Source organism: Lepidochelys kempii, chromosome 1, assembly GCF_965140265.1.
Source record: "Lepidochelys kempii isolate rLepKem1 chromosome 1, rLepKem1.hap2, whole genome shotgun sequence".
Classification (NCBI taxonomy): Eukaryota; Metazoa; Chordata; order Testudines; family Cheloniidae; genus Lepidochelys; species Lepidochelys kempii.
This window is the reverse complement of record NC_133256.1, coordinates 56,358,809-56,371,992: the sequence shown is the minus strand read 5'-3', so window position 1 is coordinate 56,371,992 and position 13,184 is coordinate 56,358,809. Positions and strand designations below refer to the sequence as shown.

Sequence of the window (13,184 nt, the reverse complement as noted above, 5' to 3'; positions counted from 1 at the left end):
AGGGGGAGCGTGGTGCCCATGGGGCTCTGCACGCTGCCCAGCCCCAAGCACCAGCTCTACACTCCCATTGGATGCTGGGGCAGGCAGGGGGCGAGGTGTCTGTGACCTAGAGCCACGCGGAGCTGCTTGTGCACCTCCACCTAGGAGCCAGACCTGCTGCTGGCCACTTCCGGAGCACAGTGCAGTGCGGTCCGCGGTGCCAGGACAGGCAGGAAGCCTGCCTTAGCACCCCAACTGCGCCGCTGACCAGGAGCCACCCAAGTTAAGCCCACGCCCCAACCCCATGCCCCGATCCCCTGCCCCTTCCTGCACCCCGAAACCCCCTCATCCCCGACCCAGAGCCTGCACCCCCAACTGAAAGCCCTGACCCCCTCCTGCACCCCAACCCAAGCCCAGAGCCCCCACACACACACCCTAAACCCCTCATCCCCAGCTCTGTTGGGTTGTGGGCATCAACACTTTTCTTCAACTGGGTCACCAGAAAAAAAGTTTGAAAACCACTCTTTTACACTATAAGTGCTTTAGGACAGATAGACAAATTTTAATTCAGCAACAAGCTTTGGGAGAGGAACATGATCAACTCGCTTGCTCAGAGGATTTTGAGTCAGGAATGCTGTAGCTCACAAAAGCTTATGCTCAAATAAATTGGTTAGTCTCTAAGGTGCCACAAGTACTCCTTTTCTTTTTGGGTTCACTGGTGTTATTCAGGAGGTCAGACTAGATCATCATAAAAGATTCTTCTGGCCTTAATCTATTAGGATTTCCTCCTACATGCATAGGTTTGGCAATCATGTACATTCCATTGACAAGCCATTAGGAAAGCTTTTTTTTTTTTCTTTTTTTTTGTTAAAAACTTTCTTCAGTAGATGAATTACTACCTTTAAATGTATTTGAGTTATAAAGATCACAGCAACAAACATAATTTCAACCCAGAACATGTTGCTTTCTATGAAATGGTGGTCTATGAAAGTACGTCTAAACTGCAAAAAACAAAAACAAAAACTCAAGGCAGCAAGTCTCTAAACCCCGGTCAACTGACTCAAGCTCACACTACCCGGCTAAAAACAACAGTGTAAATGTTTGGGCTGGGGATGGGCTCCAAAACCCAGTGGGGAAGGAGAGGGGTGGGGGAAAGGAGAGGAAATGAGGGTATTGGAGCTCAGGCTCCAGCCCAAGCCCGAATGTCTACACTACTATTTTAAGCACAGTAGCACAGAGCTGATCCAGACGCAGAGGCTTGCTGCCACAGGTCTTTTACTGCAATGCATACCCTTAGAATTCCTAGGAATTCATGGCTGACCTCTGAGTTTACTTGGCATATTTTCAGACAAACTACCCACATGATTCAAGAGATAGGCTCACATGAGATAGGCTCTTGTGCACACTCTATTTGGCACACAGAAGTAAAAAGACTGGAGGCGAACACTATAGGAATACAGACAAGCTTGAGCAATACAAGACCTCAAATCTACTCAAAGATGCAAAGTGCTATGGAAAAGAGGTTACAAACAGATTTGTCATGGAATGAAATTAAAGCTAAGTCTGCCTGTTATTTTCAAGAGTAGAAGGAATCCCTTGAGATCAACATTTTACACAGCAATAGCTTGAAAGGTATCTGGGCTCACTGAAACTTCAGATTCACCTTGCATGTCCAGGATTGATTGTCCACTGTTTTGTCAGTACACCTCTTAGCAGCCTTTATATTTTAAGGCTACCTCTAAACTACAAGCACTTCAGCAGCACAGCTGCAGCTATGAGGGAAGGGGTTTTTCCACTGATATAATTAATCCACCTTTCCAAGAGGCAGTAGCTAGCTGAACAGAAGAATTCTTCTGTTGACCTAGCTGCATCTACATTGGGGGTTAGGTTGAGCTAACTATGGTGCTCATGGTGTGATATTTTTCTTCTAATTTTTAAGTACAGACTAAGCCTTTGTCTAGCCCCTTGCTCCGATACTTAATATTTTTACAAGTGACCAATTTATTTACCATCTATTGGTGCTACCACCTATATGATCAAAATATTTTAAAGAACAGCTACATTGTTCTTTTATTAACTGTAGCACTCCTAACATTAACTGCAAATTTGGAAGTCTCATTTTAAAACATTTACTTTAGAGTGCAATCTATTAATATGGATATTTCTTTTCTGGCTACTGTAGTAAGTAACTGAAGACACCAGTGTGACTAACATGCACTCTCAAGAGGACTAAAAATTTACTGGCCATTAAGATGTGCTATTAACCATAATTGCCTATTTTACTATATGTTGGGAACAGCCTTCTAAAATGGACTCCTTATGTACCCCACTTGAGCATCTCAAGCAAGAAAGATACCATACATTACTCAACAAGGAGTCCAGTGGCACCTTAAAGACTAACAAATTTATTTGGGCATAAGCTTTTGTGGGTAACAAACAAAAAACTGGTTCTCTTCTCTTGATCTTCAGTTTAGTTTTCTATTCCACATCATATAATCTGATTTTATCCACGGATCTCTGACATGGGATCTTGTCAAATGCTTTTCCAAAAAAAAAAAAAAAAAAAAATCTAGCTCCATTATAGTCCCTGCATTTCTCATCCATAGTGGTAGTATTTAACAAGAACTCCAGCAGGTTATTCAAATATAAATTCCCTCTCTCTAAAAGTGTGATTGTCTAAGGCTTACCATTATTCTTCTTAAATTAGTTTCAAGAATTTTTTTCCCCTCCCATCACAAATGAGTCCTTTGCCTATAATTTTCTAGTTTCTTTCATGACCATTTGCTATAATGAAATTGTGTTTACCAATTCACAACCCTCAAATCTCTCTGAAATATAGTGACCAATTAAAAATTTACAGATGTCCTAGTTAACGGCTTCCTGCCTGCTAGGTGATATGAGAGTACAGTACCCTTTATTATGGTGGGTTTCCCACACCCACGTCACTGCAGTGGTTAGCTATTGCCAGTAGATGGTGCAGTTTGCTACAGTATTTTGTTATGAATTGGCATTTTTTTACATTAATGTCAGGGGCTCTTTTTGTTTTTGATTAAGCCTAAATTAATCAAACTTACTTTAAAGCTCATTATTTCACACTATCTGACCTACTGCTTTGACAGCTTTAAGAGCACCTAACTGTTTCTGTTAGTTTCTATTAGTTGTACACTACAACTTCCTCTGTTGTTGAAGGAAAATTAATTCCCAACCTGGTCACAGGTCCATCCTTTTCCTCTCTAAAGATAGTATAAAACTTCCATACAGGGGAATAAAAACTTGTTTTGGAAAGATGTCAGCTTATAGTTACGCCTGTTATCAAAGTAATGTCCCACTTAGTTTCTGAATCCTCTGACAGTGGGTGAAGCAAACCTTCCAGGAACTAGTTGGTGTCCCTAGCCTCTGTTTGCCAGAAGCTGGGATTGGGTGACAGGGCATGGATCACTTGATGATTACCTGTCTGTTTACTCCCCTTGAGGCACCTGCCATTGGCCACTGTCGGAGAACAGGATACTGGGCTTGATGGCCCTTTAGTCTGACTCAGTATGGCCGTTCTTATGTTCTATGTAGACAATTTGCAATATATTATTTTTGTCCCACCCCTCACCATGTTCTAAATACAACCTCAGATTCCTGTGCAAGGCTCTTTGCGTAAATCATTTTTTATTTTTGCAGGAACAGCCCAGAGGAAACTACACAGCTATGAAAGCATAGGGATGAATGCGCATCCTTCAGAATCCATCCATACTACGACAAATTGTGGAACAGGATAACACTTTCTGACTTTGGCCTCACCCATAACTATTTCACATTTGGGGACAATGTACAACTTCAAATCAGCAGCACTGCTATGGGTACCCGCATGGCCCCACAGTATGCCAACATTTTTACGGCTGACTTAGAACAACGCTTCCTCAGCTCTCGTTCCCTAATGCCCCTACTCTACTTGCGCTACATTGATGACAACTTCATCATCTGGATCCATGGAAAAGAAGCCCTGGAGGAATTCCACCATGATTTCAACAATTTCCATCCCACCATCAACCTCAGCCTGGACCAGTCCACACAAGAAATCCACTTCCTGGACACTACGGTGCTAATAAGAGATGGTCACATAAACATCACCCTATACCAGAAACCTACTGACCGCTATGCCTACCTACATGCCTCCAGCTTTCATCCAGACCACACCACACAATCCATTGTCTACAGCCAAGCTCTATGATACAATCGCATTTGCTCCAACCCCTCAGACAGAGACGAACACCTACAAGAGCTCTATCAAGCATTCTTACAACTACAATACCCACCTGCTGAAGTGAAGAAACAGATTGACAGAGCCAGAAGAGTACCCAGAAGTCACCTATTACAGGACAGGCCCAACAAAGAAAATAACAGAACTCCACTAGCCATCACCTTCAGCCCCCAAGTAAAACCTCTCCAACGCATCATCAAGGATCTACAACCTATCCTGAAGGACGACCCATCACTCTCACAGATCTTGGAAGACAGGCCAGTCCTTGCTTACAGACAGCCCCCCAACCTGAAGCAAATACTCACCAGCAACCACACAACAGAACCACTAACCCAGGAACCTATCCTTGCAACAAAGCCCGTTGCCAACTGTGTCCACATATCTATTCAGGGGACACCATCATAGGGCCTAATCACATCAGCCACATTATCAGAGGCTCGTTCACCTGCACATCCACCAATGTGATCTATGCCATCATGGGCCAGCAATGCCCCTCTGCCATGTACATTGGCCAAACTGGACAGTCTCTACGTAAAAGAATAAATGGACACAAATCAGACGTCAAGAATTATAACATTCAAAAACCACTTGGAGAACACTTCAGTCTCTCTGGTCACTCGATTACAGACCTAAACGTGGCAATTCTTCAACAAAAAAAACTTCAAAACCAGACTCCAACGAGAGACTGCTGAATTGGAATTAATTTGCAAACTGGATACAATTAACTTAGGCTTGAATAGAGACTGGGAGTGGATGGGTCATTACACAAAGTAAAACTATTTCCCCATGTTCATCCCTCTCCCTCCCACTGCTCCTCAGACGTTCTTGTCAACTGCTAGAAATGGCCCACCTTGATTATCACTACAAAAGGTTCCCCCCTGTGCCCCCTCTCTCCTGCTGGTAATAGCTCACCTTAAGTGATCACTCTGGTTACAGTGTGTATGGTAACACCCATTGTTTCATGTTCTCTATGTATATAAATCTCCCCACTGTATTTTCCACTGAATGCGTCCGATGAAGTGAGCTGTAGCTCACACAAGCTTATGCTCAAATAAATTTGTTAGTCTCTAAGGTGCGACAAGTACTCCTTTTCTTTTTGCGAATACAGACTAACACGGCTGCTACTCTGAAAACTACCTTATTTGGTGATCTTTTCCAGGTCCACTTTCATCAGAAATGTAACGTTTGATTATTTATTTGTATTGTGGCAACCCCTAGAGGCCTCAGTCCACTGTGCTAAACACTATACAAACATAAAGACAGTCCTTGCCTTGAGGAGCTTATATTCTAAGTATAAGAGAAGACACAACAGGTGAAAACAGACATGACAGGATTTGAAGGCATCATGGCAGAGGTCAGTTTTAAGGAGGATCTAGGAAGATTCTGAACTTCATCCGTGTATCAGATTCAGCATCGCACCTGAAGCGCACATTTTAAAAATTACTGTACCAAAATATTCCTGGAAAAATAGCATATGAACAAGTTAATATTTTCATTCTAGGCCCTCTCAAAAGATCAAACTGATGGCAAGCAATGATAAAGTCCTCCAGATTCCAAATATCCATTTTCATTCTTGTCATCTGATCCACTGACAAACAAACAATTTAAAGTAAAAGTTTTCAGGACCTGCAATGCTTTGTGTTCCACTATGGCAGAACTAGCCAGCAGAAGGAGCATAAGTCCATTCACTCCATTCCCAGGGCTGTGATGACATCTTTGAAATGATCCAATGTACTAGTGCTCAAACAAGGACAAAAACAAAAAAGCCATGGTAATTTCAGCTCCACTGAAACACAAACAAATGAACAAAAGTGTTCACCAAACAAAAGGAGGAGACTGCCGGGGAATAAAGCTGAAGCGTTTACACATTGTCCTGAAAATAAAAAATTTTAAAAACATCAGAGAAGCTAAATCCAGTATCTTTATTAACATCTGGGGAGGAAAAAAAAACCCAGATATCCAGATTTGTACAGATTGAACAAATCTGAAAAGACTGAACTGCTCATGAATTCTTCTCGTTAGTTTACTTTTCACAACAACATTTTGCAAGCTGATTGTCACGGATGTGCAGAAGGATCATTTGGGCAGTTAGGATTCCCTCTCCATCCCCTTACAAAGTCAATGCCAGAAATATTTACAAAATGCTTTCAACTGATTTTTTAAAACTATTCCTAACATTATTTTATAATAGAGATTAATTAAACTATACTTAAAAGGACACAATCAATTTAAACACACTTCTGCATGAAAATGGTGTACCTACTATCATTACAAGAAACACACCCAAGAGGACAAACTGAACAAGTCTTAAAACTTATATGCTTTGAGCATTTGTTAGTGTATTGTTGGTATATCCACTTCCACTGTTTCCCTCAATTGCACCCCAATCCTGCAACTGTTGTTCCTATAGTCAAAGCCCTGCATCTGCAGAGAAAAATTGGGAGGGTCGGAATTTTAGTCAGTTTCCTCTAGTTGTGTAGGTCTTTCATAAATTAACAGGGGAGAGAAACATCTTAAAAACCCAGAACAAAACAAAAATATGAAAATCTGGTTGTAAAACCGTACGAGTTGGCAGTGGGACTCAAGAGCAAGTGCAGTAACTGAAAGTTAACCAATTTTTAAAAAGAATTAAGTAGGGATACACCAACAAAAATGTGAAAATTCAAGCTTAAAGAGGGTCAGTCTCACATGTATGGCATTTCTTACTTTTGCCATTTTATAATAGCAACTTAAACATAAAGAAAGAGCAATAAGAACACAAAGATTGCCATTAGACATTTGAATCAGATATTTTTAAAGTGTGCAATTTCTCCTATACCACTAATTTATACTCTTTCCAAGTGTATTTGTTTGGTCTAAGGCTCTTTTGTGTTCCAAACATAAGCCTTACCATAAAGGCAGTTACTAGAATACAATCATATGTTTAAACCCCTGCACATTGCCGCTTTATTTTTAAATATCCTCCACTGACCAGTGTGGAGATGAAGTTTGTTAATTTTACACTGATTAAACATTCCTAACTATTTGCCTTGAGTAACTGCAAGATAGATAGATAGATAAATAAAATGGGGTCAGCATTAGATCCTAGGTTATTATCTATAAACAGATATAACTGTTTTAACAGATTTAACTATATAAAGTACTTAAGTACTATGTTGAATGCCAAACATTTTTATATCGTATTATGGCTACAATATGCTGATTTTTGTTTAGCTGACTCATCATTACTTCTGAAGCAGCCCAATTATCCTAAATAGCTCCTAAGACAGTATTTATTTCAATTTGGCTAAACACAGAGGAAGTAATTTTAAACTTATTGTTTGTCCCTTCTATGGATTGTTTTCCCAAGAAGATCAATGATGAATTTGGTTCTCAAAATGTACAGGTGTTTGTTTACAATTACCTGAAATTTAGAAGGGTGCAATAACCCCTCTCTTATGTTACGTTCCTTCAAAAACTTTTGGGTTGCTCCATGACTTCTCCTAGCCTCTGCTATGTAAATATGAGGGAGAGACAAGGCTCTTTTTATATTTAATTTGTTAGGATCCTTTCATGTGCAATGAAAGCTATAATGATACAAATGTCATCTCTCCATTCACTCCTATACTAAGATTCTTTAAAAGTAGGATCCCAAAAACCTTTATATGAGGGAAAAAAATCCTGTTCCTTAGACTAAGGGTTTACGTTAGAAAGGATCTGAAAACCTTAATTACCCACCTGAGTGGAAGTTTTACAACTCTGTCATGACTGCAAGAGATGGAAGGCGGTGGTCAACAACCACTGCATCACAGATGTCACTTGAAGAGACAGACTTATTACAGAAATGTCCAAAGTCCAAATTTCTCAAGAAATTACATCTCTATTTCCATGGAGCAGGAAAGAAGGATGAGCTGAACAAAAATATTTAGCTAGCAGACACTGTGATAGTTGCTAAGGGAAGAAAAAGTGTTGGAAGGAAACTTCCAGCATAAATGAAAAATTCAAGCATGTTATCAATCTAAGTACCAGCACTATAGAAAGCAAACACTTATTTCATTTAAAAAGCATCTGTGCTCATAGGATTAGAGTAAGAATCCTATGATGGTGGAATCTCCATCCTTAGAGGTTTTTAAGGCCTAGCTTGACAAAGCCCTGCTGGGATGATTTTGTTGGGGTTGGTCCTGCTTTGAGCAGGTTGTTGGACTAGATGACCTCCTGAGGTCTCTTCCAACCCTAATCTTCTATGATTCTAAGACGCTTGCATACCAGGAACAAGGGAACAACCTCCCAGGACTTTTGTAACCCTACACTCTTATATGGCTCTTTGGTGAAAAAGTTATATGCTTCTATACTGGCCAATACAGTTCAGAGTCTGTACAGTAAATATAATGGTTTCTTTATCTTATACAACAGCAATACTCTAAATTATGACATATTTCATTATCTTTACTACTCAAATTTGGAAATAATAATAATAATATAGCTTAACCAATTTATTTGAGCATAAATATTTAAGCTCAAATAAATTGGTTAGTCTCTAAGGTGCCACAAGTACTCCTTTTCTTTTTGCAAATACAGACTAACACGGCTATTACTCTGAAACCTGAATAATATAGCTATCACAGCAAAATAACATGGTTGTTAGTGTCAAGTACCTTTCTGTGACTAATTACCAGTTTTACTCTCTTCGGTACTGAATCAGGTACCTACTCCTTTCAGAAAACATTCCTAGAGTAACAAGTTTTAGAGTGGTAGCCATGTTAATCTGTATCAGCAAAAACAACAAGGAGTCCTTGTGGCACCTTACAGACTAACAAATTTATTTGGGAATAAACTTTTGTGCGCTAAAACCCTCTTCGTCAGATGCATGGAGCCTGATGAAGTGGGTTTTAGCCCACGAAAGTTTATGCCCAAATAAATTGGTTAGTCTGTAAGGTGCTATATGTATTCCTCTAGTAGTGTGTTCTGACACATTAAGTATTTCCTGATCTTTCCTTCAGGTAATCACTGGAGAATTACTCAGGTTTCTGCCAGAAGCTGGCTTACTAGTGTTCTGCAATGCCATCCAGCTAATCCCAGTTTGATTGCTGGCCTATTCCTTTATAAATTAAGAGTACTGCAGTCATAAAACATTCATCCCTTAAGGGTGAAGAAGTTATTTATGTCATCCATCTATGGACATGCATTAACAAGTACTGAAGAATCCTGTGGAGTTCTCTGAAGAAAGAAGGGTTCAAGAACTGAGGTCCTTGATGGAGAGAAAGGTAAAGTGGGAGGCAGGAGAGAACAGAAAGGGCAGTACTTAAAGTTCAATGAGGGAAGTGGAGGACACCCCAGAAAAACATGAGAGATTTCATAAGACAGTCACGTTCCAAAAAAGTGTAAGGAATTAAAACAAGTATTTTAAACTCTAAGAACATTCAGTCTTACAGTGCAGTGAAAGGGTAAAGGCTGTCACTTCGTCTTTAACTCACTCCTGTTATATCCAAGGTAGCACAATTCTCTATTTATGGGGGAGATATCGGAACAGTGCATGGCTTGACATACCATATATGCTAAAATGGCTACACAATACAGGATAGCTGCAGTGCCCTAGGCAGAGCATCAGCCTTAATTTCAATTTGAATGTCATGGAGTTCAGGGTTTAAGTCAACTATATCACACGAACCTAAGTTCTTGTTTTTTCTTTTGTGGCAGTCTCAAAGAGAGCCCTGTGCATTAACAGATATTTGCTCACCCATGAGCTTAAGCACAAAGCTCTGTAAACTGTTTTTCATTCCCGTTTTTCCTAGGTTTTACTGGAGCACCCAAGAAACAGCAAGAACTAGTTCAGATCCAAAGCAAACACCCCCTCTTACATGTCTCCCGCAGAAATTTGGGGGGGGAGGGGAGGTGCAACCCACCCAAACCCCCAGGTAGAGAAAAGGCGCCTCCAGCGCTGACCCGCCAGACACAGGCCATTCAACCTGCTCCACCGCGGCGCCCGCCCGGGGGTCGCTCCGGAGCATCTGTAACAACCAGGGCCCGGCCCGCCGGAGCCGTAGCACAGCAGCGCCGAAATGCAGCCACCTCTGGGGAGAGCAGCCAAGGCCAGGAGGGAGCTATAGACAAGGCACCAGGCAAGGACCAGCCCCCACACAGAGCGGGGGAGATCAGCCCCCACACAGAGCAACCCGGGGTCAAAGGCTCTGCCCTCAGCAGCTACCCGCCCAGTCACCCCCCTTTCCCACGCTCTCCCCACCATCACCCCAGACTTCCCCGAAACCCCCGCTAGGGCAGAGCGCGGCCCGGCCGCAGCCAGCCCTACACAGACGCAAACCAAGCAGTTGTTGCTTAGGACCCCGAGCAGCCTGGGGGTGGGGAGGGGGGTATTAATTTGCGCTGCATGCAGAGGGCCCCCCCCCACTAGTTACGATCCCTGCTCAGGGCCGCCCGCGGGTTAGCAGCGGCGCTGGGCCGGTCCCGTTACCGGCGCTAGGAAGCCGCAGCAGCCCGCACCCCGCCGGATACCTGAAAATGAGCTAGGAGCGTCCTGCTCGGCCGAGCCCCGGCCCGCGGCGGGGGGCAGGGTCGCTGCTGCCCCGAACCCGCCACCCCGGCAGCGCGCGGAGCAGGAGGCTGAGAGCCCGGGGGACGCTGCCGCGACCGGTCCAGATCACGCGACGGGAGGGGGGCGAGAAACCCAACACTCGTCACGTGCTCCCAGAACCCCGCCCCTTTCCCTGTTCGGGATCCGGCTGCAAGGAACCGAACTCCTTCTCCGGGGTCTCACGCGGAGAATGACAGGTCCCGCCCACTCTCACCGCCCATTGGGTGCTTGCCCCGGCCTCAGAAGCGGACGAGTCTGAGGCGCTGCGCTCTGATTGGCCGGCGGGGTCAGCCTCTGACAAACCTTAAAGCAAGAGCGTAACGGACCGCCTCTCCGCATGCGCCGTGGTTGTTATGTAGTCGGGGAGCCCGGAAGCAATGTCTCCGCGCCACCGTCGCCGCGCGGGGAGCCCGCGAGCTGGCCAGGGGCAGAGCGCGCCCGGCGCGTAACCTTTGCCCCTCCCCCCGCGCTCGCCCGGCGGGGGGGGCGCCCCCAGTTCCCCGCGGGGGGGGGGACACGGGCTGGAGGGGCGGGGGGGGAAGCCCGGGGTGGGGCGGGCGCCTACCAGGTGGTGTTTCCGGAGCCCTTCAGACGCTCCGCGCGGCAGCCCCGGGGCCAGAGCGGCGCTCGCCATCTCCCTGGGCGCCCCGGTCAGGAAGGGTCTGCCCCACGTCGCACGGCAGGGCTTGGCTGTGGCCGGCCCTTTGCCCTGCGGCTGGAGTTGCGGTGGGGAAAGCGGGCTGCACTGAGCCGGCTTTGTCTGCCGGCGCTTCCTACTCCCGGGACAGCTCTCCTGCTGGGCGCGGGGTTGCTATGCAAACAGCCTGGGCAGGAGCAAAGAGACTGAAGGAGGCTTGGCTTCCTCTGCAGGGATAAGTTAGCAGCCTTCGACCTCGAGCGGAGCTCAGCAGCGTCGTATAGCATCAGCAACATCGCGTTTGCTTACTTAGAAAGTTAACATTTTCTAAAACTAAGAACCCAGTGACATACCCCAGGATACAATCTGGAGTGATGGAGAGCTGTGTCCCCTCAGTTCTCCAACCCGGGGTGCCTTTCTCACTGCTCAACTGAGAGAGCAACCACTCCTGGTCTGCTCACACAGTCTCCAACATGTAAATCACTCAGCTATATTGTAAAAGTCCGGTAGCCAGCAACTCTTGAATTTCACTGCAGGGCAGCACCAGCAAACTCCCAGTCCCAGACTTTCCCCCAGAAATGTATGTCTTATACTTCCGAGCAACCTTCTGGACACTACACGCTCATATGAAGTCCATCATTTAATTAATAGAAAATTATATACACAAATCCGGTTATCCCAAATGAAGTTTCCCAAACACTTCAGTCCAAACACACCAGTTTAGATAATACATTTGTTTTAACTACAGAAAGATAGATTTTAAGTGATTACAAATAAAGAATGATTAGGGGACTGGAACACATGACTTATGAGGAGAGGCTGAGGGAGCTGGGATTGTTTAGTCTGCGGAAGAGAAGAATGAGGGGGGATTTGATAGCTGCTTTCAACTACCTGAAAGGGGGTTCCAAAGGGGATGGATCTAGACTGTGCCAGTGGTAACTGATGACAGAACAAGGAGTAATGGTCTCAAGTTGCAGTGGGGGAGATTTAGGGTGGATGTTAGGAAAAACTTTTTCACTAGGAGGGTGGTGAAGCACTGGAATGGGTTACCTAGGGAGGTGGTGGAATCCCCCTCCTTATAGGTTTTTAAGGTCAGGCTTGACAAAGCCCTGGCTGGGATGATTTAGAGGGGGTTGGTCCTGCTTCGAGCAGGGGGTTGGACTAGATGACTTCCTGAGGTCCCTTCCAACCCTGAAATTCTATGATTCTAAATAAAAAGGTAAAATGCAACTAATATCTAACTTAACAAGCTAAGTGAACTTTAAGCAAAGGTCTCTCTCACCATAAGTTCCAACAGTCTTAACTGGCTGAATCCTTCAGTCAGCATCTCCCCCCTTCCCCGTGCTGCTTCCTTTCAAGTGCTGATGCCATTAGTATAGAGAAAGGGAAGGATGATTTGGGGTGTCTGCCCTCTCTTCTAAGAGCACTTTGTTTTGCACAAGAATCATCTGGGGAAAGTCTGTGTGGACAGGAACCTTAAGGTGCTTCTTTATCAAAATGTAGACTTTTTGCCTACACCCTCTTTCCTGTGGAAGACTGGCCACTGAATCAGATGATGGTCCACTTGATCTTGAGACGTTGATTAGCCTTTTGTCTCTGGGGAACTGGTGTGTGACTGCCCTCCAAAACATGGCTTAGTAATATCATATAGTGGAATCGGATTTTACATACAGCCACACATTTTACCAGAACCATAATGATCAGCAAATAATATGTTTTAAAATGATACCTCATAGGGCATACTTTTTACA

General features: G+C 44.2%; 1 protein-coding gene across 9 annotated transcripts in view; it reads right to left on the bottom strand.

Moving 5' to 3' along the window:
- The window catches only part of RCBTB1 (RCC1 and BTB domain containing protein 1), a 48,828-nt gene extending 37,217 nt beyond the window's left edge, over positions 1-11,611 (bottom strand). For 3 of the 9 annotated variants that reach the window (XM_073343655.1, XM_073343645.1, XM_073343662.1), the window contains exon 1: positions 10,718-10,954. Coding sequence is in view for 4 of the 9 variants with exons in the window: in XM_073343689.1 (XP_073199790.1) it covers positions 11,362-11,430 (69 nt within the window). In the remaining 5 variants the exon portion in view is untranslated. Of the gene's footprint in view, positions 1-7,945; positions 8,134-10,717; positions 10,955-11,361 lie in introns of those variants that run through there. The other 6 variants (XM_073343627.1, XM_073343636.1, XR_012158856.1 and 3 more) reach the window with 5 other exon arrangements.
- Between the last annotated feature and the right edge of the window lie 1,573 nt (positions 11,612-13,184).